Here is a 27940-nt window from a genome sequence, read left to right as displayed (position 1 = left end):
CGACTCCGGCGAGCGCCCACTGAACAAAACATCGCCCAACTTTGCGATGACGTTGGGACACACGCCCGACGACATCACGCACCATTTAATGTTCCGTTAAATGTGTGGGTGCGTGCCCACATGCCGAATGGAAAATTCTGACCATAATGTATTGACAATGGAGAACTTTAATTATATGAATATATATTTTTTATATTCGTTCATGGGGTTGAGCTTTTCTGGCAAGGTTCATCCCTAACTGCCCTTGAGAAAGCATAGACTGTGATGGTAATATTGTAAAAGATGGAGAGGGGGAAAAGTTTCTAACGTGTGCTCAGGAGAATTTTTTAGATCGGTATGTTTCCAGCCCAACAAGGTAGGAGGCATTGCTGAATCTGGTTTAAATAACTTAATTTTTATGATGAGATAGCTAGCTAGAACAGGGTGCATGAGGGTAATGCATTTGAGGTGGTGTATATGGACTTTCAAAAGGTGTTTGATAAAGTGTCAAATAACAGGCCGGTCAGCAAAGTCAAAGCCCATGGAATAAAAAAGATGTGGCAGCACAAAGTTGGCTGAGTGACAGGAAACTGTAGTGGTGAATGTTGTTTTTGTAAGGTTATAATATATAGGAGAGTTCCTCAGGGGTCTTTGTTAGAGCCACTGTTTTTCTTGATTCAGATTAATGACCTTGACTTAGATGTGCAGTGCACTATCTTAAGAGGACACAAAACTTGGAAGTATTGTGAACCCTGAGGAGGATAGTGATTGATTTCAAGAGGACATAGGCAGGCTGGTGGAATGGATGGACATGTAGTGGTTGAAATCTAATGCAGAGGAGTGTGAAATGATATATCTCGGTAGGATGAACAAGGAGAGTCAACAAAAAATAAAGGATACAATTCTAAAGAGAGTACAGGCTAGAGAGGGACCTGGGATATACCAGTACAAATCAGTGAAGGTGACAGGGCAGATGAAGAAATCTGTTAAGGAGGCATACGGGATCCTGCATAGAACACAAAAGCAAGGATGTTATGTTGAACCTTTATGAAACATTTTTGCAGCTTCAACTTGCGTATTGTGTCCAATTCTATCCCTCAGTTAAATGGATAAATTGGAGAAGCTGGGGATGTCCTCCCAAAAGAAAAAAACTGAGAGGAGATTTGATAAAGATTTTCAGAATCATGAGGTCTGTAAAAAGTAGATATAGACAAACTGTTCCCATTGGCAGATGGGTCAAGAACCAGATGACACCGATTTATGGTGAATGGCAAAAGAAGCAATGTTTGGGCTTTGGAGTGCAACATGTCCTATCTGGCCTGCTGTAGTCATGTGACCTATCATGAAGGACTCTTTCTGGAAGTAGATATTTTAAGATCAGTTCAATAAATGTTAAGATTGGTTCAACAAAGACTTACACTGAGAAAGCACTGCGGTCTTTGAAATCGAAACATGGGGAAGAATTTTCTCCCCGTTGGGGGGGTTGGATGAGAGCGGACACGGGTGGGTGTGTAGTCGATCGCTGCCCATGATCAGCGGGCCAATTAAGGCCTACCCGCATGATGCGCACCTGGAAGTGCTGTGCACTCCCTGTGTGGGTGGGGGGGAATAGGCTGAGTCGGGGCTTGCTTTCTTTTGCACATGCATGTGAAAGAGTGCAGCAATCTTCCTGAGGCACAGAGCTGTCTCTCGGAGATTAGTTTGATTCTGGAAAATTTTAATAAAGGAAAAAAAAATTTTAAGACATGCTCCCTCATGTGACAGTGTCACATGAGCTGGGACATGTCAATGAATTTCATTACAAATTTTTTATTAAACTTTAAAAACCTTCATGAAACCTCATCCGCCTGTGGATGAGGTTTCATGATAAATGCAAAGGCCACCTGGGCTCTTTGCCTGCCCACCAACCTTAAGGTTGGAAGGGCAGCTCATTTAATTATTTTAATTAGTTTTTAAATGGCCTTAATAGGCCTTTGACAGTTCGGCAAGAGTGCAGCTGACTCCTCTGCACTCCCACCGAACTGAAGATCTGAATGATGCAAGGTGATGTCGGGATGCATGTCCAACATCACCGTGTGTCATTTTAAGTGTTGGCGAGCAGCGCCCGAAGATTCTGCCCATGGTGTCACAAGTGGAGCTAAAATGGAGTTTTGGAACCCTGGAAATTCCGCAGAGAAGCCACAGCTCAGAAAAACACACAGAAATGTTCAAATCTGCTAAAAATTGCTGAGAAAAGGACAAGGAAAAGCAAACACAAACCATGCAAGTAAAATACTGGGTGAGTTAACATAGCTGTAAACTTTCCCCTCCCTTCTCTGGTAGATATGAAAGGTGATATGTGGCAAAAGCAGCAGTTTTACCACTTGCAGTGGCAAAACAACAAGCTTGCAACAGATTTAATTAACATGCAGGAGCTGTTACGAGTAGCCACACTTCTAACACTGCTGGGGAGGGATTGCTACAAATTGTATTCCACCCTGAATTTGACCAACGAACAAAGAAAGCAGATGGCAGAGATTTTGAACGTATGCGTTGAACCATGAGTGAACGTCACTTATGAACGCTATGTATTCAACACTGGAGCACAAGGTGAAAAAGAAACCATTGATCAGTATGTGACTGTGGTAACACAGCTTTCAGAATCATGTGAATTTGGGCAACTAAATGATGATCTGATTAAAGATAGAATTCTCTCAGGCAATGAGACCCCTCAGCGAGAGCAAGTCCACTGAAAGAAGAGGAACTTACACATGAAAACAATAGACATGTATAGAAATGCAGAAGTTGTGAAATGTCAGATAGAGCACACTTATGGCAAGACAGACCAGGAGATAAATTATGCTTAGAGACATTCCAGGCTAAAAGAGCAGAACACTCATGGACAAAAGGCAGGATGAAAATATCATACAAAGGAAAAGAAGGATTGCCCAGTGTGGGGAAAGCACTGTTTTAACTGTAAGAAGCTGAATCTTTTTGAACACGTGTTAGGCTAGAAAGAAGCAAAACAGGCCTATACAGTTGGCCTCTGTAGAGATATCAGCAGAAGTCTGGTGAAGTACTATACATGATACAACAGGTGAGTTCCGTCAAGTCTACAGGTGATAAATGGTTTATGACTGTTACAATTATGGCCGCAGAAGGAGAGTATCAAATGAACAATAAGTAGCAGATAGATACTGGTGTGTCATGCAACATCATGAACTTCACAGACCCGTGCAAAGTAGCTCAAAAAGGTGATCCAAAAATGAAGCTCTCGAAAGTAAGGTTGAGGTTATATGATGCACAATACTCATACCAAGAGGACAAATTAGCCTGAGAGCCCAATGCAATGGCAAGAAGGAAGATCTAGAGTTCCAGACCATAGTTGGGACACAACAGCCACTCATCTCAGCTGAAGCAAGTCTAAAGCTTGGACTGGTAACCCTGAACATGCCCATAGAGGTTTACAACGTGTCACAGCACACCCATTGACTGCCAAACAGATCCTAGAGTAACACAAAGATTTGTTTACAGGATTTGGATGTCTACCAAGAGAATATCATCTTGAAGTAAATGAGAACGTAAGACCAATTCAGCATTTGCCAGGAAGTGTTCCAGCTGCCCTCAAGTCAAGCCCAAAAGACAAGATAGTAAAGCTGGAAAAGGGAGTAATTAAGAAAGTGACAACTCCCACAGACTGGATTAGCAACATGGTAGCAGTAAACAACCTGGAAAGCTGTGAGTATGTTTAAAAAGGATCTAAAGGATCTAAATAAAGTGCTGAAGAGATCTCACTACCCCATGCCAACAATCGAAGAAATTTTACCACAACTTGCCAAGGCAAAGATCTTTACTACCCTAGGTGCAAAGGATGGTTACTGGCAAGTGAGGATGGATGAAAGCAGCAGCTTCTTAATGACATTCTATATGCCGTTCGGGAAATACAGATGATTGTGCATGCCATTTGCCATTGCCACGGCTCCAGAAGAGTATCAACACAGACAGCATGAGATGGTTAGTGATCTTCCTGGGGTGGAAGCCACAGTGGATGATCTACTAGTCTATGGATGTGGAGACACAATGGAAGAAGTCATTGCTAACCACGATCAGAATGTAATATAACTGTTAGAGAGATGTCTCCAGATGAACCTGAAGCTGAACAAGGAAAAATTGCAATTGAAGATGCCTGAAGTCATTTACATAGGTCATGTATTGACAGCAGACTGTCTTCTCCTGGACCTGACAAGGTGAGACCTGTAGCAGTGATGCAACGACCAACAGATGTGAAAGCAGTGCAATGATTTGTTGCATTTGTGAATTATTTAACAACATTTTTGCCCAATTTGTCATCAGAGTGTGAACCATTATGGAAGGGAGGTGCAGTGGTATTGGGGCATAGAACTGCCTCGTATTCACTAAAACAAAACAATTAGTGATGACAATGCCAGTGCTGAAGCACTATGACATCAATGATGAAGCAACCTTGCTGGGTGATGGCGGTGAGACAGGGCTTGGAGCAACCCTAATGCAGCAAGGACAACCAGTCGGATTTGCATCCAGGACACTAATACAAACGGAATGACACTACCTTCAGATTGAGAAAGCCTGGCTGTTGTTTTTGTTTCTGAGCGTTTTCTCCGATTCTTGCTTGGGAGAAACAAATTAACAGTGGCGTCTGGCCACAAGCCACTTCAAAGCATTTTTCTCAAACAGCTACCATCTGCTCCAAAGCATTTGCAAAGATGCTTACTTTGTTTACAGAGACATCATCTGGACGCAACATACAAGCAAGGGAAACAGATGTACATCGCAGACGTGCTGTCGAAAGCAGCGTTCCCCATGAAGAAAGTTGATAATGCTGCAACAGAATGTGAAATCTTGCAGAATCAATGTGAAGCAGCAGCTCGACATGGTCTGGAAGTCATCAATCCAGCAGAGACAACGGATCTGACTGACAAGCGCCTTGCTCAAATCAAGCAAACTATCCAACAGGATGGAACTGTCCAAGTGCTACAAGAAGTAGTGATGAAGGGATAGCCTGAGAGCATAAAGGACACAGCTGTGGTCACAAGAGTGTATTGGGCATACCAAGATGAATTGACAGCCCAAGATGGTATCTTGTACAAAGAAAATAGAGTCATGATCCCTGAGGGAAGGAGGGGAGAGATGCTGAAATGCATCCATGCAAGCCATCAAGGAATTGATTTGAGTCTCAAAAAGGCAAGAGAAGTGCTTCACTGGCCAAACATGAGCAATGAAATTAAAGACCACATTAGCCAGTGCAGAGCTTTTAATGAGTACCAAGATAAACAAGCTAGAGAGCCATTGATGACGCATGACATTCCAGACAGACATGGATAAAGCTGGGAGTAGACATCTTCACTCTAGCAGGAACTGGTTATCTTGTCACTGTAGCTACTAGTCTGACTTCTGGAAGTTAGACCAGATGACTTCAATGATGACAGGAGAAATAGTAGAATGCACAAAAGCACACTTCAGTTATTGCAGCATTCAAGACATTGTGATGAGTTACAATGGCTCTCAGTTCACAAGTGAAGAATTCAGCTGCTTCACAAAGAATTGGGAAACTCAACATGATAAATCATCTCTGCACTATCCCCAGTTGAAGGGAAAGGCTGAGGCAGCAGTGAAAATCGCCAATGGAATCATCAAGAAATTGAGCAAATCTAGCACTGATATATACAAGGCAATCCTCGAGTGGAGAAACACATTGACTGAAGGCATGGAAAGTAGTCCTGTCCAAAGACTAATGTCATGCCACACAGAAACTACTCTTCCAATAGCAAAAACGCTACTGAAACTAGAAGTAGTAATAAGTGTGAGTCAAAAAATCAAGGTGAAATGGCAGAAAGCCAAATTTCATTTTGACAAGACTACCAAACCATCGCCAGAACTGAGCACTGGAGAGCCAGTCAGGGTACAAACCTTCAACACTCTCAACAGGAGTCAACCCATGTGGCAACTTGAGACATGCGTAGAGAAATTGTCACCTTGATTGTACGCACTAGAAGTGAATGATCAAATATATCAGCGCAACCGCAGGCATTTACGAACAACTAGCGAAGCTGTTCCTTCCAACATAGTCGGCCGTTCAGGGAGAAGGGAGCTCAGCAACTGTACTGAGTACAGAATGACCATGACTTCCAGAGGTGCACATGTATCCAATAATGGCAATGGAATAACAACAGTTGCCACGGCAACAAGTGTCACAGGAATGACACTCTCTGTACAAGGAGCATCACCCAGACAGTCGATGACAATGCACATGCATACCATTAAGAGACCTGCATGATTTAAAGACAATATATTTGCAACGCAGGTACAGAGACTAGCTAGTAGAGCAAACAGTTGTTAATGCATGAGAACAGTGGATGTATAGTGGGTGACTTGGGTAACTCACAGTCACACATGATCATACATTGCAAAGGTGACATTGTTCATTAGGAAAAGGGGCATGTTGGGATATTTTGTTCGTTAGGAAAAACCGGAGGTTTGTGTCTATTGTTCGTTATGAAAAGGGGGATATTTGGGTTTTGAAATGCAACATTACCACATATTCTATGTGGCTTGCTGTAGTCATGTGAACTCTGCCATGACACTCTCTCTCTCTCTCTCTGTAAGTATACATTTTAGATCAGTTCAATAAAGACTTAAACTGAGGAAGCACTGCAGTCTTTGAACATGAAACAAGCAACATGAGAGAAACCTTTTTAGGTAGTGAGACTACATACAAGATTCCAAAAAGGCTTGATAGTGTAGACACTGGGAGCTTATTTCCCCTGGCTGGCAGATCTGGAGCATGGGATCTGGCCTCAGGGTAAAGGATTAATTATTTCTTCACTCATAGGGTGAATATTTGGATATCTCTGAATATTTGGAATCCCCTTTCCGAGAGGGCAGTGGATGCACCATTGTTATGGATATTTAAGAATGAGATCAATAGATTTTGTATACCACAGGGAATCAATGGAGATGGGAACAAGCAGGAAAATGGAGATTTGGTAAAAGACCAGCCTTGAATACATCAGTTGTGGCCTTCAAATGAGATTGGATAATTATCTGAAAACAGAAAACTGACAGGCCTACATGGAAGAGGCAGGGGAGTGGGACTAGTGGAGTTGCTCTTGCAAAAAGCCAGTACAGAAGTGATGAGCTGAATGGTCTTCTTCTGTACTGTAACTATTCCATGATTCTATGATAATGAGTACATACAGAATGGCACTGGAATAAATCCAGTTATTTTCACATAAATTATGTTACTGGTCTAGTAATCTGGGCCTGGACTTGAGTTTAAATTCCATTACAGTAGTTGGGAATTTAAATTAAATTATTTAAATATATCTGGAATATAGGACTAGTATCAGTAATGATGACCATGAAACCCATCTGGCTCACTAATGTCCTTTAGTGAAGGAAATCTGCCAGTCTTTTCCCATCTAGTCTACCTCTGGCTCCAGGCCTACAGCAATGTGGTTGACTCTTAAATGCCCTAGGAAGCCATTCAGTTTTGTTCAAGAGACAGTTCACTACCACCTTCAAGTGCATTTAGGAATGGATAAATAAATGCTGGCCTTGTCAGTGATACCCACTTTCTGTAAATTAATAAAAAGAAGTTTTTGCAATTCCTTCTGGAAATGGGAATGCTGCAGGGTTCCATATCTAGGTTCACATCTCATAACAGTATGATTTCTACTAGCAAGGAACTAATTTTGTGATGCTTTGATTACCAACATTTTCAATGAATTCCATAACATTCATTAATATCTATCTATTAGAGAATTTAATTTATTACTAGTGCACATGTAGATACTTGCATGAGATGAACCAAATTATAATTTTGCATAGAATTTTCTAAATAAATCACTTCCACCACAGCAAATTATTAGAATATTGTTGCAATTTAGGATTTTTAGAGAACTATTTTTCTCTCTCAACGACTTCAGTGTTTCCTGTAAGTGGACATTGTTTGTAAGAATCTAGAAACTTTATTGTTTCACCATTCTGCACAGAGTCAAATGATCCATAGGATTAATACTACTATTAATTCTTGAAGAACAGAATAGACAGAGCTCTTGATTCAGGTATATTGGGCAGGGCCGCATGATAGAGTTGGTAGAATGCCCGATATCTGTTAACGCTGAGGCCTCTTTAACATTGAATTGGCAATCTTCCAATGCTAATCAAGCTCCTTCTAGAGAGTTAGCTGACTGGGAGTGAGGGGATTGATGGGAACCAGGACATCCAGTGGGTTAGCCAGTCGTGATCAGTCTGAGTAGCGTCTTAATGGGCAGTGTGGAAATATTGACATGAAAGGGAGCAGCAGCTTAAAATGTCAGAGAAGATATTTTGGTGTCTATAGCCACAACAAAACCAAAGATTGGAAGACATAAAGCTGAAAACATACAAATCACAGCAGTAAAAATTAATGCCAGACCAGCTTCTAGCTTTCTATGAGCAGCTAAGGATCCTTTAAAATACTACTAGAAGTGACTGTCTTATTACTAGTACCACTCATGATTTGTGGGTGGGTTGAGAAACTGGCAGTAGCAGCACAGGTAGAGGTGAAAATGGCATTGGGGTTTTAATCTCAATTTGCATATATTAATGAAAAAACTGCCAAAATCTAATCGGTGCTCTAATCCCTCAAACAATGGACTGCCCAAAAACTGGAATGGGAAGACAAGCAGTGCTAAACCAGTGGAACATCCTTCCATGTGCTTTTAGTCCCATTACTTCCTTGGCTTTAGGTTTTTAAACAGAGTAATAGCAATTACACAGGGCCTTGGTGAGACCATACCTGGAATATTGCATGTAGTTTTGGTCTCCTTATCTGAGGAAGGATGTTCTTTCTATGGAGGGAGTGCAGCAAATGTTTACCAGGCTGATTCCTGGGATGGCAGGACTGACATATGAGGAGAGATTGAGTCGGTTAGGATTATATTCGCTGGAGTTCAGAAGAGTGAGGGGGGATCTCATAGAAACCTATAAAATTCTAACAGGACTAGACAGGGTAGATGTGGGAAGGATGTTCCCGATGGTGGGGGATTCCAGAACCAGGGGTCAGAGTCTGAGGATATGGGGTAGACCATTTAGGACTGAGATGAGGAGGAATTTCTTCACCCAGAGAGTGGTGAGCCTGTGGAATTCACTATCATAGAAAGTAGTTGAGGCCAAAACATTGTATGTTTTCAAGAAGGAGTTAGATATAACTCTTGGGACAAAAGGGATCAAAGGATATGGGGAGAAAGGGGGAGCAGGCTATTGAATTGGATGATCAGCCATGATCATAATGAATGGCGGAGCAGGCTCAAAGGGCTGAATTGCCTACTCCTGCTACTATTTCCCATGTTTCTATGAGACACCAATTCTACTCCTATATGTTTGACATTTATCTTAAATTAATTTGTCCTCAAATGAAAGGGAAAATTGGGCACTTTGTAATTTTAAATATATTAATAACTTGGAGGAAGAAATTTTAGCAAACGTTTCCAAGTTATCGGGTGTGTTGATGCAGTGGTTATTTTATTGGATGAGTAATCCAGAGGCCTGGGCTAATAATCCAGAGATGTGTGCTCAAATCCCACCATATGGCAGCTGGGGAATTTGAATTTAGTTAATTAAAGAAATCTGTAATAAAAATCTAGCATCAGTAATGGTGACCATTAAACTACCAGACTGTCATAAAACCCACCTGGTTCACAATGCCCTATCCCAATCTGTCCTGTGTGTGACCTAGACCCACAGCAATGTGGTTGACACCATTGGTGGCAATGTCTTTAGTTGCCAAGGCCCTAAGCTCTGGAATTGCCTCCCTAAACCTCCTTACCTCTCTATTACTCTTTCCTCCTTTAAGACTCTTCTTAAAACCCATGTCTTTCTCCAGGCTTTTGGCCATCTGCCCCAATAGCGTCATACATGACTCGGTGTCAAATTGTGTTTCAAAACATTCCTGGGAAGCACCCTGGGATGTTTCATTAGATTAAATGCACTTTATAAATACAAATTGCTGCTGTTGTTGATATAAAAATGGTTACTTCATCATACTTCAACATTCACCAACTGAAGGAAGAAGTACTTCTTCTAATACAGACAAACACAAGAAATAGGAACAGGAGTAAACCATACAGCCCATCGAGCCTGCTCCGCCATTCAGTATAATCACAGCTGATCCTGGGCTTCAACTCCACTTCCCTGCCCATTCCCAATAGCCACTGATTCCGTCAGAGAACAAAAATTGGCCTATCCCAGCCTTAAATGCTGGTGCATCCACAATGCTCCAGGACATTCCAAAGTTTCACAACCTTTTTGATTGCAGTAATTTCCACTTATCTCATTCCTAAATGATCGGTCCCTTATCCTGAGACTGTGCCCCCACATTTCAAATTCCCTGACCAGTAGAAACAATCTCTCAGCATCAACCCTATCAGGCCACTTTAGGATTTTGTATGTTTCAATGAGACCACCTCTCATTCTTCTAAATTCCAAAGAAAATAGATCCAATTTGCTCAGACCCTTACTCAGCAACCAATTTAGTGAACCTTGGCTTTACCGCCTCCAATGTGCTACTACCTCACTATATTGTTCCTTAATAAAGCTTCCATTTCATGTCTATGTTTTTATATAAGTACTTTATGACACTTCTAAGTCAATAGGCTAAAATGAGAAAACCCCCAGTACCTCAGTCTGAATAACAATTAAAGATTCAAGTAACATGTTATCCGCCAGATGCTGGCTTACATTATACACAAAGAGTGTTTTCCTACTAGTTGGATTTGTCTCTTGGCTGCCTCATTGTCCTGAAGCAGGTATAGACATTCTGGGCCATATTTTATAAACAAAACGGGTTATTGGACATCGGAGACGTAAGTTTCCTCTGAAAATTTTGTTTTAATGTCTCTTAAATATAGGTTACTCAAAAATGCATAATCTATTCTAAATATGACACCATCTAATGTTGTACAAAATCATAAAATAATAAATCATAATAATTATTTTGATTTAACATCACATAATCTTCCCTTAGTTGAAGGTGTACTAGACTATCCATTTGTTGTTACTGATGACAAATGACACGTATTATTTGCTTTATTTAGTTCCATTTTATGTAACCTTACTCTTTTAGTGTATCACAAGATTATTTTGTTCCATTCGTCTCTCCTGAGATTCTGGTTGATCTTAATCCTTCATTATAGTCACTGCTGCTACCATCACATAACAGACAGTAAAAACCCCTCTAGAGAGCATCACTTACTCAGAGGTGTGCACATTGCATCCAGATAACAACTGTAAAACGACAGAAATTTCATTACAGAGAGAGGACTATATAACCTGGGTTTATCATAAATTTGTGAAATCCAATTCTTCATAACTATTCTAGGATTTTATAAATCATTTTGTTCCTTCTGGGAGAATTGTGGCAACAGTGTTTTGGAAATAGAGGAGAGGCACCCAAAACACCTCCTGATTCGAGAAAACACATTAATATAAATGTTAGTTTCATCACTTCAGTTATCTTTTTAACTTCAGTTGAAAATGTATTCTACAATTTAACATTATCATGAGTGCCATTGAAAGTTTTAGGGGGTCAAAAATCCATGGCCATTCTATTGTTCTGTTGGAAAATCTGCTGGAAAGCAGATATACTGGTTCACAACCTAATGTAGGGAATTCAGTGCTCCTTGGAAGAGTTAAAGTCTTCATTTTCCCCTTCCAAGGCTGGGGTCAGATGAGGGTGTTGGGTACAATTGTGATTGGGCTCATATCAGGAGTTTGTGCATCACCAGGGATCTAATCTGGGATCCCTGTAAAAACAGTTGAGTTTTCAAAAATATTTAAATGTGTGCTCCATAAAGAAAAGTCCACCAGTGGTACCTTGCCATTCTTTCCAGGATTCCTGACAAACCCTCCCCTGGAAGTCACTCGTCTGATGCCATCTGCCATTGAAGCAAAGGGACTAACCCCTGCCCCCATGAATTTTGACAGCATCAGTTTCAGATGCCCAGATTGGGTACATCCAGCCATTGTAGGATGTGTCCTCTACCCTCACCCCTGTGGATTTTCAGGCCCTTTACTGCTTTACTACAAATATTGGCTTGAATTACCCTCAGATTGCTGGTCTGCTCCTACTTTCCTGCACCATGTCAGAGCTCCACATTCCTGGCCGAATCTTCCAATCTCCGCTTCTTCAGAAATGTGGAACATACCTTCAGTGGAACTGCTTCCTCATTGTGCTGGATCAATGGGGGAAGACAAGCCATATGCTTTTTATGGCACCAGCTGCCATTTCTAGTCAGTGTTTGATGGTCCCAAAGCTTCTCAGTGTGTACTGTATGAGTGAATGGGTGAGTGAGTGGTGACTGTGTAGGTGCGTAAGTGGGTGAGGTAAGTTAGCAGGTAGGTAGGTTAGGGGTTAGTCAGGTAGTTGGGTCAGGAAGGGTTGTCAGGTCAGGGGCTAGTCAAGTCAAGTTGGGGGGTGGTGGCAGGGTAGGGAAGATTCAGATGTTCAGTTATATAATTACCCAGGCGTTAGATTAGGATTTTTCTATCTAATATTTCCTGGGCAACTACCCAGGTGAGTAAGCCAGAACTGTCTGAAGTTTCCAACTCTAACTCAGAGTTGGAGACGTTTTGGAGGGTCCCAGGGAGCAGGGAATTGCTCATCAGAAGTTCAGACCTCCTGAGAAACTCCCACAAAGTCAGTGCATTGGACTTGTGAGTGGTCCCAAAGCACACCTTGGTGGGTATGTCCAGTTTTCAACAATCTGGAGACCGGACGATCTGGGCCATTGTTTCAGAAGGAAAGATCTTGCATTTTTTGGCACTTTTCACGGCCTTAGGATATTGCAAAGCACTTTACAGCCAACATAGTACTTTAAATTACTCACTGTTGTAGTGCAGTGTCATGCCCAGTACAAGCATACCATATTATTCAGTCAATGCTTTTAAAAATTGGACATAAACAAGCTGTTAAGATGACTGCTGCAAATCATGTGATTTTTGGCATTGGGACTACAGACAGTATCAAGTCTCTGATAAATACCTAATTAAATATGGATCTAGTTGAGAGTTCCTCACAGCCATTTGTGGAATTCACACATCCCATTGTTTAAGGATGGGCCAAAAGCTAAAGTTTCTAGGCTCTGTCTCTATGTTTCCTACTGGACAAAAGGGAAGATTGAAACTCAATGGCCACTATCAACTTCCCATTCTATCATGATAGCCCCCCCCATCCAAACTAGACTGGGTGGGCCTCAGAAGTGTTAACCCAGTGGTTATGTGACCGAAACTGGCTTTAGGGACTGCACCTTTATTACCCCAGTGCCCATCAGAACCATCAGGCATCCGTCAGTCCAGGAACCAGACTGTAAGTCATCAAGCCACCAAAGTATTTAACCTATTCCAGTTTCAAAGTTCACCTGGGAACCAACCTCGTAGACATTTAACTACAAGAAACCTTGCAATCTGCTGTGAATCCTTTGCTTTACAAGACCCTCACTTCAACTTTAAATCAGCAAATCCATTAAGGAAACTGCAGGTCTGCCACGTGGGAGACTGGAAATCTTAAGCCACAATATGTATGTGTGTGCACGTGTGTGTGTGTGTGAGACTTTGCATTATTTTGGGGTAAATGTATGAAAATAAATAATCTTTGTTTAAAACTCATGAAAACTTGCTGCTGAATTACTGAATTGGAACACACGCTCCAAGAGTAAGAAAAGACCCTTCTCTTTCCATACAAAACATACTGCTTATGGGCTGTAAGAGGGCAGACACATTCTTCCATGACAGCAGGGAAATGAGACCTTACCTTATGCACAGCAAGGTCTCACAGGTCAAATAAAAATGTATTATCATTAAATTACTTCCTCGTGATATTATGAAAATATTGAACATGATACTCCCTCCCAATTAAAATGCGATTTGAAAAGATGTTTATCACATTTTGGAAAAAACAGCTCACAGAGTCAGGGAATTATCTCTAGATTGCTCTTCACTGACAGCTAGATCAATGGAGTATGATTCCAGCCACACAAGAAACCACTCTCTCAATACAGAAGATGCATGGAATTCCTAAAGATGTGCTTGAAGCTGAGAATAAATAGACAAATAATCGCCTGCGCAGCTGGAAGGAGCTTCAAATGGTACTGATGTATATGCTTAAAGTTGTTATAGCTTTTGAAACCACAGAGACAATCCATCACATCACTTTAAAATCCCAAAATAAAGAAGCATTGCACTTTCCTCTACTATGTAGACAACTAATAATTACTAGAAGAAAAACACACAAATAAAGAAAAGCAGCTACATGACATGTCATTAGCAGAGATTCTGTCAAGTTGCAGCCAATGGTGCCTAATGATGAAAGGGATGAGGCAATTCATCAATATGTAAAAACTTTACAATTTGACGATGTTACAAACAAAAGACTTAGGCAGTGAAATTTGGCATTGTGATGCCACTGCTGCCTCCATGAGAAGCACAAACTGAAAAAAATGTCAGCTGTAATGTTTACGGTCACTTCAAACACAGACAGTTCAGTGTACCCTGACGGTACAGGTGCTTGCCTGAGCATGCGGAAACGTGCATAGTGAATGGATCTTGATGTTGAGCAGACTCCAATGCTACATTGGCATGCGATCTGCCTTTTTGGGGCATGCAGATTTTGTTAACATCCTCCAGGAACATAGGAGTGGGCCTAGACCATTTAGCAACCCCTCATGCCTGTTCTGACATTCGGTGAAACCTTTGCTGATCTGTGACTTAACTCTATATAACCTTGTTTCCCCCATCTCTTGTATATCTTTGGACAAAATAATTACATCAATCTCAGATAATGTACAATTCATCAGGTACAATTGCTTGTGGAAGAAAGTTCCAAACTTCTACCACATTGTTTGTGCAGAACTGTTTCTTAATTTCACTTCTGAAAGGTGTGGTTCTAATTTTTAATACTATGCTCCCAGTCCTGGATCCCCAACCAACAGAAATAGTTTCTCTCCACCTGCTCTATCTGTTACCTTTAATACCTTGAAAACTTAACCTTTTGAATTCCAGGGAATACAATACTAGTTTGTGAAATCTCTCTTTATAATTATCCCTTCAAGTCCAGATATCATTCTGATAAACCCAAGCTATTCCAACATACCACACTGGCTAAGTGGATATCCTCCCAACAGTCTTATTCTCATAGGTAGCTTTGCATTATAGCAAGCGCATTGTTGAATAGGATCAGTTTCCACAGATCCTCTTTCTCTCTCTTCTCTGGGTTCCTCTTTCTCTGTACCGTATTGATCACACCAACTCCATTCTGAACCTGCACATCTCTACAAAGTATGACCAAACTCTGGACCAAATTGTCCAGATACTTCTCCCCCTCCCTCAAGTATCAACTGTCTCTAATTCACATTCCAGCTCAATGACTCTAAGCTTGACAGATTCAAAGTAGAGATATCCATTGCAGATGTTTTGACTCTGGATAGTCTCACTCTCATCAAACTTCCACTTGCTGCAAGTCCAGACATAGAATGCTCTGCCATATCTTAGTCTAATACTTATATATAATTTTTGTTTTTTTTGTAAGTTACTTTTCTTTTCCTACACAGTCAGAAATAACCTGCTCATTGATGCTCAGTTTGGGTTCCAATAGGTCCTGGTCCTTTTTACAGCCTTGGTCCAAACATGGTCAAAAGAGCTGAACTCAAGAGGGGAGGTGAGAGTGACTGCCCTTGACATCAAGGTAGCATTTGACAGAGTGTGGCATCAAGGAGCCCTTGCAAAACTGAAGTCAATGGGAATCGGGGTAGAAACACTCCTGTGGTTAGAGTCATGCATAACACAAAGGAAGATGGTTGTGGTTGTTGAAGGTCAATTATCTCAATCCTGGCACATCACAGCAGGAGTTCCTCGGGGTAGTGTTCTAGGCCCAACCATCTTCAGCTGCTTCATTAATGTCCTTCCCTCCAACATAAGTGGAAAGGTTCGCTGATGCTTGCACAATGTTCAGCTGCATTCGCGACCTGAAGCAGTCCGTGCCCATATGCAGCAAAACCTGGACAACATTTAGGCTTGGGCTGATAAATAGCAAGTAACATTCACGCCACACAAGTATAAGGCAGTGACCATCTCCAACAAGAGAGAATCTACCCATTTCCCTTTGATATTCAATGGCATTACCGTTGCTGAATTCCCCACTAGCAACATCCTGGGGGTTACCACTGACCAGAAACTGAATTGGACCAGCCATATAAATACTATGGCTACAAAAGCAGGTCAGAGGCTATGAATTCTGCAGCGAATAACTCACCTCCTGACACCCTAAAGCCTGTTCCCCATTTACAAGGTACAAGTCGGGGGTGTGATGGAATACTTGTCTGGATGAGTACTGCTCCAATAACTCTGAAAAAGCTCAACACCATCCAGGACAAAGCAGCCAGCTTGATTAACAGCTCATCCATCAGCTTGAAAATTCACTCCCTCCACCATTGATACATAATGGCAGCAGTGTCTACCATCTACAAGATGCACTGTAGTAATTCGCCAAGGCTCCTTTGACAGCACCTTCCAAACCCAAACATTCTGCCACCTTGAAGGACAAAGGCAGTAGATGCATGGGAGTATTACCACCTTCAAGTTCACCTCCAAGTCACACGCCATCCTGACTTGGATGGGAATATATCACCATTCCTTCATTGTTGCTGAGTCAAAATCCTGGAACTGGCATCACATGGACTGCAGTGGTTCAAGAAGGTGGCTCATCACCACCTTCTCAATGGCAATTAGGTATGGGCAATAAATGCTGGCTTATTGCCAGTGATGCCCACATCCCATGAAAGAATTTAAAAAAGCTAACTTGGACTAAGCACTAAAGTATCGGAAAAATGTTTCAGATACTTATTGCCTCAAACTTACACAAGTCACAAGTATTGAAAGTTAAAAAGCAGGACCTTCCCCTGGCACCAAATTCTCAATTTTGCACTTTTTTCTGTGATCATTCTGTTCATCAGCAAATATTGTGTACTTTGGTGCATCTTTTTGGCTTGCTGCCAACGCTGTGCATGTGCAGTTCGACTGTTTTACTCAGTGACGTCATTGAGAGGGATGATGTACGCAGTGGCCAGAACCCAAGATGGCATTGCTCCAGTCATCAAAGCTGGCCAACTGCTCTTGCAGTGAGCAGTTAATCAAAATGTCTTCCTTGTTGACTTGTCAGGCTCAAGCCGTAACATTAACACCTTCACATTTTCAGATTTAAAGATTCAGATCACCAGCGAGCTGCAAGGATCATTTCTGTTTCCATACCATTTTCTTTCAAAGTTCCAATGTTCACAAAGCAGCTCAACAACATTTACTTTCTCTTGCTTCCACTTGTTGAAAACATTCTGTTGAATGCAAAGCACCAGCTGCGTGAATTTGCATCATCGGTACATTGGCATCTTGTCCACCCTAGTTTGCCCCATTCTCTCATGGGATGAAGGCATTGCTGGCAAGACAAGCAATATTGCCCACCCGTAATTGGCTTTGAGAAGGCATTCGGATTTTAAAGAGCGGAAGCACTTAAAGCACTGAGATGAACAAAAATATTGTGGAAATATTGCTTCATTTCAATGAGTTGCAAGTGAAGCTCACAGAAAAAATGCCAATAACAGAGGCAAACTCATGACCAGCTTTGTAGTCTTTGTCTGTAGAACTTTTAATTCTTTCCCTTTACACTGTGTCTCTTGGAGAGGGGGGATGGGGGTGAGGAGGAGAGGGAGGAATGGGGTGAGGAGAAGGGGGTTGGGGGTGGTGAGAACTGGATGGGGACCCCCCCCCCGTTAAAACTGCCCAAAACTCCCCATGGACACCCCATGCCTGCTCACACACTCTCTGAGAACTGCCGGATTTTCAAAATCATGCATACGCGATCCTTCTGATGTCACCATGACTCATGCAGCCCTGTGCGGGCAGGCCTGGCTAGAAGCAGCGAAGTGACATCACTATATTTCCACGTATGCATTGGCCAGTGCACATGCGAAAGCTGCCATCTTGAGTCAACAGGAGACGGTGTTTTAAGCCACATTCTAGTTACAGCCGATGACTAAGCTTCCTGCTCACAGTAATTAGCACATGTTCGGTCAGTTAGTTATATCTGATTGACAGTTGTCTGCCAGTCCCAATTACTCCCTTCACAAGGGACAGATGCACCCCCAACTAGTACTGTTTAAAAGGCTAACCATGCAACCTTCAGGTGAAATGCTTTTGATCTTCTTTTGAAGGAGAGAATTAGAGGAAGCATGAAAAAAAGCAAAATTATGCAGCTGCTGGATATCAGAAATAAAAACAGAAAGTGCTAGAAATACTCAGCAGGTCTGGCAGCATTTGTGCAGAATGAAACAACGGATCCTTCTAGGCGGGAACATTTTATACCACACCATTTCATACAAACATTTCACAGTTTGCTGTGCATCACTGAATTAGAGAAGTGACAGAGGATCTGTGCATGAGGAGAGGGATCTTCATAATCTTCTTTTAGACCAGAGAGAAGCAGATGGAGCAAGCACGTAGCTTTGCCAGGCTTGTTGACTCCCCGGTGGTGCAGGGGGGCCCCAAATACTAAGAGAGAGATGCACAGCAACTGCAAAGGCTCTATTAACATGCACTTTGTGTGCAATCTTGCCCAGAAGATTGTCAGTGAATGCCCACTATCCTAGCAGCAGCCTTGGTGCATTCATCCTGTGTCAGTCAACATACCATCTTTGGCCCAACATGAAGAACCAGAGACTGGCTGCTGAGTGACAAGGGATAGCTGGTCTATACCTGGCTCATAACTCCTCTTCACCACCTGACAATGTCTGGACAGCACAGCTACAAGGAGAGCCATGCAGTTACCTGGAGCATCTTGGAGTGAACCACTGGCACCCTAAAACAAGGATTCAGCTGCCTGCAGAGCTCAGGATAGGGTACCCAGCAGAGTGTGTCTCCAAGTTTGTGGTGGGCTGCTGCTGCTCAACAACCTTACTTTCATGTGGGCACAGGCCTTGTCACCAGGCCTTCAAAGGCCACCTCAGGAGGGAGGGGCTGAATGGGCTGTCTGTGAGCAGATATTCAGACTCCAGTTCCCCTGGGATCTCATTCACATATCACTGTTGCTTTACAACTCCCTACTTTCAATCCAATTATATTTGGTCCTCTTGACCCATAATGCAAAACAAAGGCCATCAACAAAAGCCTTATCCAACAACACTTCCAATAGTTCTCAGAAATATGAGCTATTTATCCTTGTGCATTTCCTTGGTGAGTGTCTTATGGGTGCCTTTGTCTGTCCTAGTATTCCCAGACAGTGCTACAGCATGGCTAGTGTAAGGCTGCTGACTGGGGAGACTGCAGATAGCCTTGCAGGACGACCTCAAACAGTTCTGGGCCCTGTGGACCTGGTTTGGACTGCTCCATCTCAACATAAGCATCAGCAGTCAAGGCTGGCTGGCTTGACAACAACAAGAGCACTGGTGGAGAGGTAGTGGTGGGAGTACAAATGCTGTCATTCTTAGAGAGGATAACATGTTCATACACAGTGGAGCCACTGCCACTTCCCAGGGGCAGTGCCTCAGCAATTCTGGTTATAAGCTGCAGGGAAAATTACTGAATTAGGGTTAACTCATTTACAACCTTGCCCTCCAGTGAGCTGGCATGTTCAAAGGATGAACTATCCTTTCCCCTGGCTAACTTGTGCATGGTGACTCGCCACGTGCTGATCCAAACTTGCAACTCTACTCTAAAGTACGTGCAGTGCCAGTATCTGAGCTGGTGGCTGCGAGTATTACATCAAGGACAGTGTTTCTCTATCAGAGGTCTGGTGTTGCTGTCACCCTTCTTCATGAGACTGCATTGGCTGGCCAGCTGAAAAATCTTGGGTATCAGCTGGTTAGGGCTGAGGGGATGCAGGGTGGTTGGCGGGGGGAGGGTGGGTGGTAGTGGGGGGGGCGGGGTGGGGGGTGGGGTTGGTGAGCAAGAGGTCCATGGTCACACCACTGCAGATTGAACTTCATGCCAGAGATCAGGAGAAGGATGAGGTGGAGTTTAAGAAGAGAAACTAGGAAGAAACATGCCATCATCTTAAATGTTCTCAGCGCTGCCAGATGCAATGGCCTCAGTCACAGCCAGCCCCATGTTAGGGAGTCCTATCTCAATCAAAGGTAACAGGAAGTGCTGGTGTGTCTGTCTCCCATCATTTCTCTTCTGTTTCCTGTGATTATTTGTGACCTAGTTCTGCAATGAGAAAGGAAAGAATATCAGTGAGTGTATTACAATGTGTTTCAGTGAAGTGTTGAATAGCTGGAGGTACGTGGAAGCTGCAAAAAGTGGCAGTGCAGGCTCATAGCATTGGTAAGTGTGTGAGAGTGAGGTTGAGTATCTATATGTTAGGTATGAGTCCTGATTGCTGATGGGATTGTGGTGCATTGAGTAGTGTGAGAAGTTGGTGGTGTGGTGGGTAAGAAATGTCCCTTACAGGTGCATTCTCTGACTTTGACTACCCATGTGAGGCTATTGAACTTCTCCCAGCACTTCAGCCAGCTCCTCAGGGGCCTCAGTCCGGGAATTCACCTCCCTTGCCAACTGCTCTTGTTCCCTTTGCAGTAAGTTTCTTAAGGGTTTCCTGGCCTCCTCCAGAAACATGGTGTCTCTCCTCCATTTTACCTCCAGGGCTTCCAGCACTGCATTTGAAAACTTGGGAGCCCTCTCTCTGGTCTGCTTCCCCAATTTGTTGTCCTTTACCTTCTACCAAAGCCTTCCTGAGATTGTTTGAGTATCTCCTGCAGAATGAGTGCAGCTCCCCTTTATATGGGAAGGGAGGCCTTTGAGGTGCAGGCTAGCTGTGCATCCTGCGGATGCCCTGTTGACTATGCAGCCAGTCATCAGCACATTTCTCACTGGACTGCATGCTGTGACTACATAGATGAGCAGGAAGCAACAAGTTTGTGTACTGCCTGCCTCATCAGGACTGGGCAAGAGATAATAGCACATCACAATCCAATATTGGACCAAATCCAATTCTCCACTCCATAATTTCTGTCAAGCTCTTTCCAATTATGAGGATATACATCAGACTGAGGAGAAGACACAACATTAAAATGTTGGATTAACATTAATGCTCCAGTACAAAAGATATGTTATTGTAGGAGTGATTTAATCTTAAGTACTCTCCTGGATCCTAAGGTATTTCATGGTAATATTGTTATCTCCTGAACTTCAAAATACTGTATAATTAGCAGAGATCCAAAAAACAAATTGTGGTCAAATACTTAACCAATTCTAGCATCTCATCCACCCTCCTAAGCTATTCCATTCTTCCCATGTCACCACTATACCATCCCCTCCCTCCTATGCCATTCCATCCTACCCATGCCACCCCTCTGATGCTATCCCCTCCTTTCCTACCTCCCATGCTGTAACTTCCCATGCCACTCCTGCCCCCTCATACTGTTCCCCTCTCCCATGCTGCTTCTCCCTTGCCATCACCCCTGCCCCTTACCATGCCTTTTCCTGCCTCCTCCTTCCCCAATCATGTCTGCTCCAACCTGCCTGCACCCCACCTGACCCGCCAAAATCTCCAATCCCTCCAGCCGGGGAGCTTTGTTGTTGTGCTCCCTTCACTGTTTTGTTCCTCCATCCACAACACCCACCCGCATACCCATGCTGCTGCTGCCACCAACCGTCCTCTCTCCCTCTCCTTCCCGATCCGTCCAGCCAGGGTAACATTGTTGTTGTCTTCCCACACCTTCCATTGTTCATCTTCTGCACCGACCACCCCTCTGCACAGGCACCAAGCACTAGCAGTCACATTTGCCTCCACATGTGCCAAACTCATCCACCAAATCAACCAATCAGAAATGTGCAGACAGCCAAACACTGCATTATTATTAAAGATGTGGAAACCGAAATTTACTATCAATAAAGATACAGAAAAGAGCATGGTGGCGATGGCATGTTTCAAGGTTAGATTTTTCAACACGGGGGCAGTTAGCTCCCAAGTGGTTAGAAATGGGTAATTCTGAAACATAGATTGTGAGTGAGAGTTGAAAAAGCAATGACAACAATATACTTTATTTCAGTTCTTCACAAAAACAGAACGAACAGCTGCAGAAACACCAGCTCGAGCTGCAGGAGTCAGAATCTGATGAAACTTCCCTGTATCTGGAGACAGAACTTCAGCATGCACAGGACGAGCTGAAAAAACTGGCAGAAAAATTACACAGGTTATTTTCCGAGAAACTGGTCTTAGAATCAAGACTAATAATTTGATTGGACTTCAAACTGCTTTCAATTCTATTCTTTAATATAGGAGAAATATTCCAATCAGATGTTTTCCATTTTACCAATCACAGTAAAACAAAATGGCTATAGTTCCCCAAGACAGCAATGACTACAATTTCATTTTAACGAATTTTGTAACAATTTGTTGCTTACCATTTCAATTTATTTTTTTTAAGCAGGGATTGTTACATATTTGAAACTAACTGGGCGTCACTTGACAATGTTATTTTGTGGTAATGACAATAATCATTACAGTCTTAAATTGATATAATTTGGCCCCAATTTGCAATTTCCATTGCCATTAATTGTGTTTCATTTGGACTACGATAGCAAACATTGGTCTAGAAATTGATTCATGCTGGCACAAACTGGGTAGAGAGAACAATTCCTGTGCTAGAATGCATAGAGCCAAGTGGCATCTAATACTGGGGAAATGATAGGAAGGGTGGATGGCAATCAGAGTTGAGGGGTTTGGAGTGTTTGGGAGGGAGAGGAAATGATCAGGAGGGGTCAACTGGGAGCTGGTAACAGCCTTTGGCACTGCAATGGAGCCAAGAGGACTGTGCTTTTTTTTTAAACAAACTTATTTTTTGGTGTTTGCTACATGTTTTGCCTAAATGGTGCAGGCCTGGCAAAAACAAATGCAAGGAGGGCCTCAAAGAGGCAATCGGCCTCTTATTTGCATATGCAAAAGAACCCAATGCTTAATTCAGGTAAGGGTCCTCAACAGCTCTTTTCCTGCTTTTACCAACATGTGGGATGGCACACTTCCAGTGCAGAATGTGCAGTCATGTACTGCCAATATTTTGAACAACTTTCTAGGCCGTTACCTTTAAAAAAATGATCAATTGTAATTGAGTATTAAGGTGCAACATCACCATTAGGATTAAAGAAATTTTGCTGGTTTTGCTTTTCGGTCTTATGATAGCAATATTCTGTCACAAAGTTGAGATTGAGGACTCAATTCCTCTTGCTGATAATTTTAGCAAAAATGGCCGAGTGACTACAAAATATGATTCCCCATTTGGTATTCTTGCCAACTTTTGCTATTAAATTATTGGCAAATAGAAATTTTACAGTCACAGTGACTTTTGAACTCAATCCCTCATTACTGATTCCAACCATCCCTTAGTTTTATTCATGCATATACTTTGCATATATCGCTAATTTGTTCTTCCACTGGTGGAACTTCTTTCCATTAAGACAAATGAGTTTATGGCACAACTGGTTATTCATATTTTTCCTGAATCAAGGTTATTCACAGAACATGCTGGATTCCTGTCAAAGAATAATGTTCTCTCTGCTACCGACCCAACATTTTACAAGTGTGCAAACATAATTCTGTCATGGCTTCCTTCCCTGGAATATGATTTGCAGTTTATCAGGAACAATAACTCAGCACTCAACTTTAAATGGGTCAGGATGTGGAAATCATTGAGGATATACATAACAGACTTGAATTTTCTAGAAAATTAATCATCATGTGGCATCCGCTGTAGAACCCATGAGTTTTTTTTTAAATATTGCTGGTGAAAATGAGTTATATTGGCTAAGTATATGACATATGCATGACAAGGTATTGAATCAATTATAGATTCTATGGCTTCACAAAGCTCCAAGCTTTACCATGCAAACATTCCTGAAAGGCTATACAGGACCATATCATATGACATAGTGATCCATATTATTTTGTAACCAGAACAAAATGTGTGGCTGTAAATGGAAACAAAATAAATAGAAATAATAATTAAATGCTTAGATCATATATAGTGCAACATTCATGTTAGAAAAACTGACTGAAGCAAATAATTTGCTCTGTAGCTTAAATAGTTCAATGTGGCTAAATATGCTTATGATTTATGCAGCCGGTGGTTTGTAAAATTTTAGTCGGCTATATGTATGTTCTATACATTCCACATTCTTCCAATGCAGATGTGTTCCTTCTTAGGGTGAATTCACACTCCACAAGTGAAATATCAGTAGGAAGCATTTTCTGCTTCACACACCCTCTAATCGCTGAATGTAAATCATGAACTATGACCCAATAGTCTCCAAATAAACTGGAGTAAGGCTGTCTCCTCTAGGAATTAAGTTTCACTCAGCCACCTCTGGGCCAGTCCTGGTGTTGGGTTAAAGCTGCAGCACTGATGCTAATAGAGAAACTGCTTCCCACCAAAGCTATAGCGATATTGCGAATCCACTCTCACACTCAGTACGTGTCCCTTGGGAAGATTATTAAATCCACGCTGACTAAAATTCAAGACAGACAGAACAAAGTAAGCCTTTTGATTATAATTATTTCAATATCCTATTTTCTCTGTTTTAGGACTCAAAAAAATCATACAGCATTGCAACAAGTTAACCAGGATCTTGAAAATAAGCTGCACAGGATGGTGAGTGAAGAGCATAGCTGTTTTTGAGTATTTCCTTGCATGCCCCTTAGTTTATGTGCACTGTTACCTTTTTTTGATTTTTCTGAACTACTTATCTTAGATTTTTCAGCTCTTGTACCTTCAGTCTGCTATTTGTGAGCCCAATTCCCATTCCATCAAGAGTACTTATTCTTTCCTTAAGATTTAGGTAAACTTCCAGCAATGTGCCTGGATAAGACAGATAGAAAACATAATTTTGTAATTGCTTTTAGATACTGGCCTATCTCATGTCTCCATAAAATTTCACTTGAGTTTTCAAGAGCATTACATCAGATGATATGCCATTATGTTGTCTATAGTGTTTTAGAAGATCAAAAAATAGTTGAGATAAATCATCTGGCTGACAACATATTGTTGCATTTGTAATTGCTCCAAGCCTTTATAAGTTTAAACATACCTCACATCATTGCCCAAGCTGTTATCTGTAATGGTTTTCCCACCAGGGGATCCAACTATAAAGACTTTTGCAGTTTTGCTTTGTCCTAAACGTGCTGAATTTCTTGAGTTGGGTATCTATGAAGTCACCTTTATTTCTTTGAAATATCTTATAATTAACAGTTCTTTACCAGAGGATGGAGTGAACCTTCAGCTTAACATCAGAAAGTGAAGGGCTTGAACTCCACTTAAGAAAGTCCAGTAAAGTGGAGATCAAAGCTCTGGTTCTCAATTTTGAGTTGACATTCACTTGGGTATGTGTGCCTGGTGGCGTTTATATGGTTGGCCCTCCTCCTTCACTGTATGAGTTGTTAGAGCCCATAAAGCCTAGTGAATAAAGATGGCTGCAGTCACAGAAGGAGCATACGCCATGGCCTGTCTGAATCTGGGGACAAATATGACAAACTTCTCTCAGCTTAATTAAGCAGCTCTATCACATTTACAAGTTACTGCGATAAGATATGACTGTGTAATGATGTGTATTGCATCATTAAAATAACTTATTGAGGTTAGTTCTGAGAAATTAAGAATAGCTCTACTATTTTCATCTGTCGATTAATTTCTACTTGTACCACTTGACTTCTTAGAATAAACTGAATTAGTAATTTTATGTCTCAGCTAGATGGTTTGTCGGTACAGTGGATTTCATCAGTAGGGAGGCAATAGTGGGCTGGAATTTATAGTCTCCCTACTAACATATTTGAGAGTTGGGAGGGGACTCGTAAAATAAAGTAGATGGCCTTTACAACATCTTCCTGCCCATCCCCGACCTGTCTCCCAGATTATGGTGGGTAGGGAAGGAGTCAGACAGCCTGCCCGCCCTTAAGCCTATTAAAGTCCTTAAATGACCAATTATTGACACTTAAGGGCCTCATTCCACCTCTGCTACTATTTTATGTGAGGTGGGGAAGACAGAGGCAAGGTAGTGACCCAACAGGTTTCACTGCGCGGGCTACTGTCAGGCAGGAAGGCGGGCACCTTCCTTGTGGGGTCCCTGTGCCCATAAGAGGCATCCCTCTGGATCGTACCCCCCCTTTAACCCTACCCTCACCCCCAGACTTGTCAAACCCGGCCCTCCACCCTCCCTCACTGCAGTCTGCCAGCCAGGCCCATCTAAAGTCCCAGATTTCCCTTTAAATCTGGATTCCATAATTTCTTCTTCTTGGGGGCTGCCTGTAGACCCAGCAGTGGCCACTACTCAATCCTGGCGCTGCTGAGGCTACAGAATGGCTAGCCAATCAGATTGACCGGTAGCTTTCTAGGTGGGGAATTCCTCCCAGGTGGGGTTGGAGATCTCGCTCTGAAACAATTCAGGCAGCTCCCAGCGCAACATCACGTGCGGATAGCACACTCACTCCTGTGTCAGAAGGTTGTGTGTTCAAGCCCTGCTCTGGAGTCATGAGTGCAAAAATTCCAGGCAGGTGCTTCAGTGTCAGATGCTATTTTTAGCTTGGCCTAAATAGCCAAGTGGTTATGATACTGGGCTTGCAACCCCAAGATCAAGAGTTCAAATCTCACAATGGTAAACTATGAAACAAAGTAACTTCATTTGAATAGGAACAGATCACTGTGGGGCAACCAGGTTTCGGGTGGCGGGCGGGCTGACGACCGACTTTTCAGTTGGGGCAGGAGGGTGGGGGATGGAATGCGATACCCCATAAAAAACCAGCCCAGTATTTCTGGTGCATATCCCAAAGTTAAAAAAACTCTTCGTCTCATGCAATCTCTTTAAGCAAAGATCAGATGTCAGTTCATATGACGCACAGAAGAGCCATAGAATCTAACGTGTTGCATTGAGTGCAAGTATTGGTGAAAAGCTTGAATGGTAATACACATCATCTGGCTCTTCCTCCTTAAAAAAAATCTTGAGGACAGTGTCTTCTTAAAGTCTGGTTACTATGGTTTCATGGGCTGTCTCTTTCCATAGAAAACCCTAACTGACAAAAACGGATAATTTTAATAGAATCCACATAAAAGATTAAATGTAAGCATTAAGAAATTGAAGCATATTGTTTTCAATCTCATATTTACGAGAGTGCAGCTGCTGGTTCATGTGTGAAATTGTAGCTTTCAAATGTCAGACTTGATTGAGTGATAACAAACTAAGCAATAATCATTATTCTTCTAAGTACTCGGTGTGTCTCATGATGAGTACGAATTATTCTCAAACTAAATTCAGAACTGAAAGAGAAAGTGATCTGATAGAAATTGTAACTAAAAATCCTTTCCAGCTGATAAGTAACTATTCGTGGTGCAGTCCCGTTAGTTTGATTAATTAAAAATAAGTATGAAAGCAGATACCTTTCGAGTGGAAAATGTGAAAACAGCAGGCCAGAAAGCATCTGCTGACTGCCGTAGTATTTAAGATAAAAGCAAAATACTGTGAATGCTGGAAATCTAAAATGAAAACAGAAAATGCTGGAAAAACTCAGCAGGTCTGACAGTATCTGTGGGGAGAGAAACAGAGTTAACCTTGAAACGTTAACTCTGTTTCTCTCTCCACAGATGCTGTCAGACCTGCTGAGTTTTTCCAGCATTTTGTTTTTATTTTGCTCTAGTATTTATTTTTGTTTCAGATTTATGTCACCTGTAGTTTTTTTTAAGCCTTTCGTTCATTTTTTGAATGCTATTCATCTTAATAAGCTTTGTTTAATATGGTCCGTACAGCATCAAAATTGACCCTGAAGAACACATTGGGCTGAATTTCATGAGCCACCCGCAGGCGGCAAAACAGGCGGGGGGACATGTAAATTAGGGCACTGTCCCATCAGCCACATACCCACCGCTAGTCCGCATAGCCCCAA

General features: G+C 42.1%; 1 protein-coding gene across 1 annotated transcript in view; it reads left to right on the top strand.

Annotated features, from left to right (window-relative positions):
• The window catches only part of LOC121292348 (brain-enriched guanylate kinase-associated protein-like), a 59162-nt gene that overhangs the window by 15033 nt on the left and 16189 nt on the right, over positions 1 to 27940 (top strand). The window contains exons 2-4 of the mRNA XM_041214200.1: positions 4720 to 4977; positions 22084 to 22211; positions 24596 to 24662. Of these exons, the coding sequence (XP_041070134.1) occupies positions 4720 to 4977; positions 22084 to 22211; positions 24596 to 24662 (453 nt within the window). The remainder of the gene's footprint in view (positions 1 to 4719; positions 4978 to 22083; positions 22212 to 24595; positions 24663 to 27940) is intronic.

Source organism: Carcharodon carcharias, chromosome 20 (assembly GCF_017639515.1).
Source record: "Carcharodon carcharias isolate sCarCar2 chromosome 20, sCarCar2.pri, whole genome shotgun sequence".
In the NCBI taxonomy this organism is placed as follows: Eukaryota; Metazoa; Chordata; class Chondrichthyes; order Lamniformes; family Lamnidae; genus Carcharodon; species Carcharodon carcharias.
This window is presented reverse-complemented; position numbering and strand designations above follow the sequence as displayed.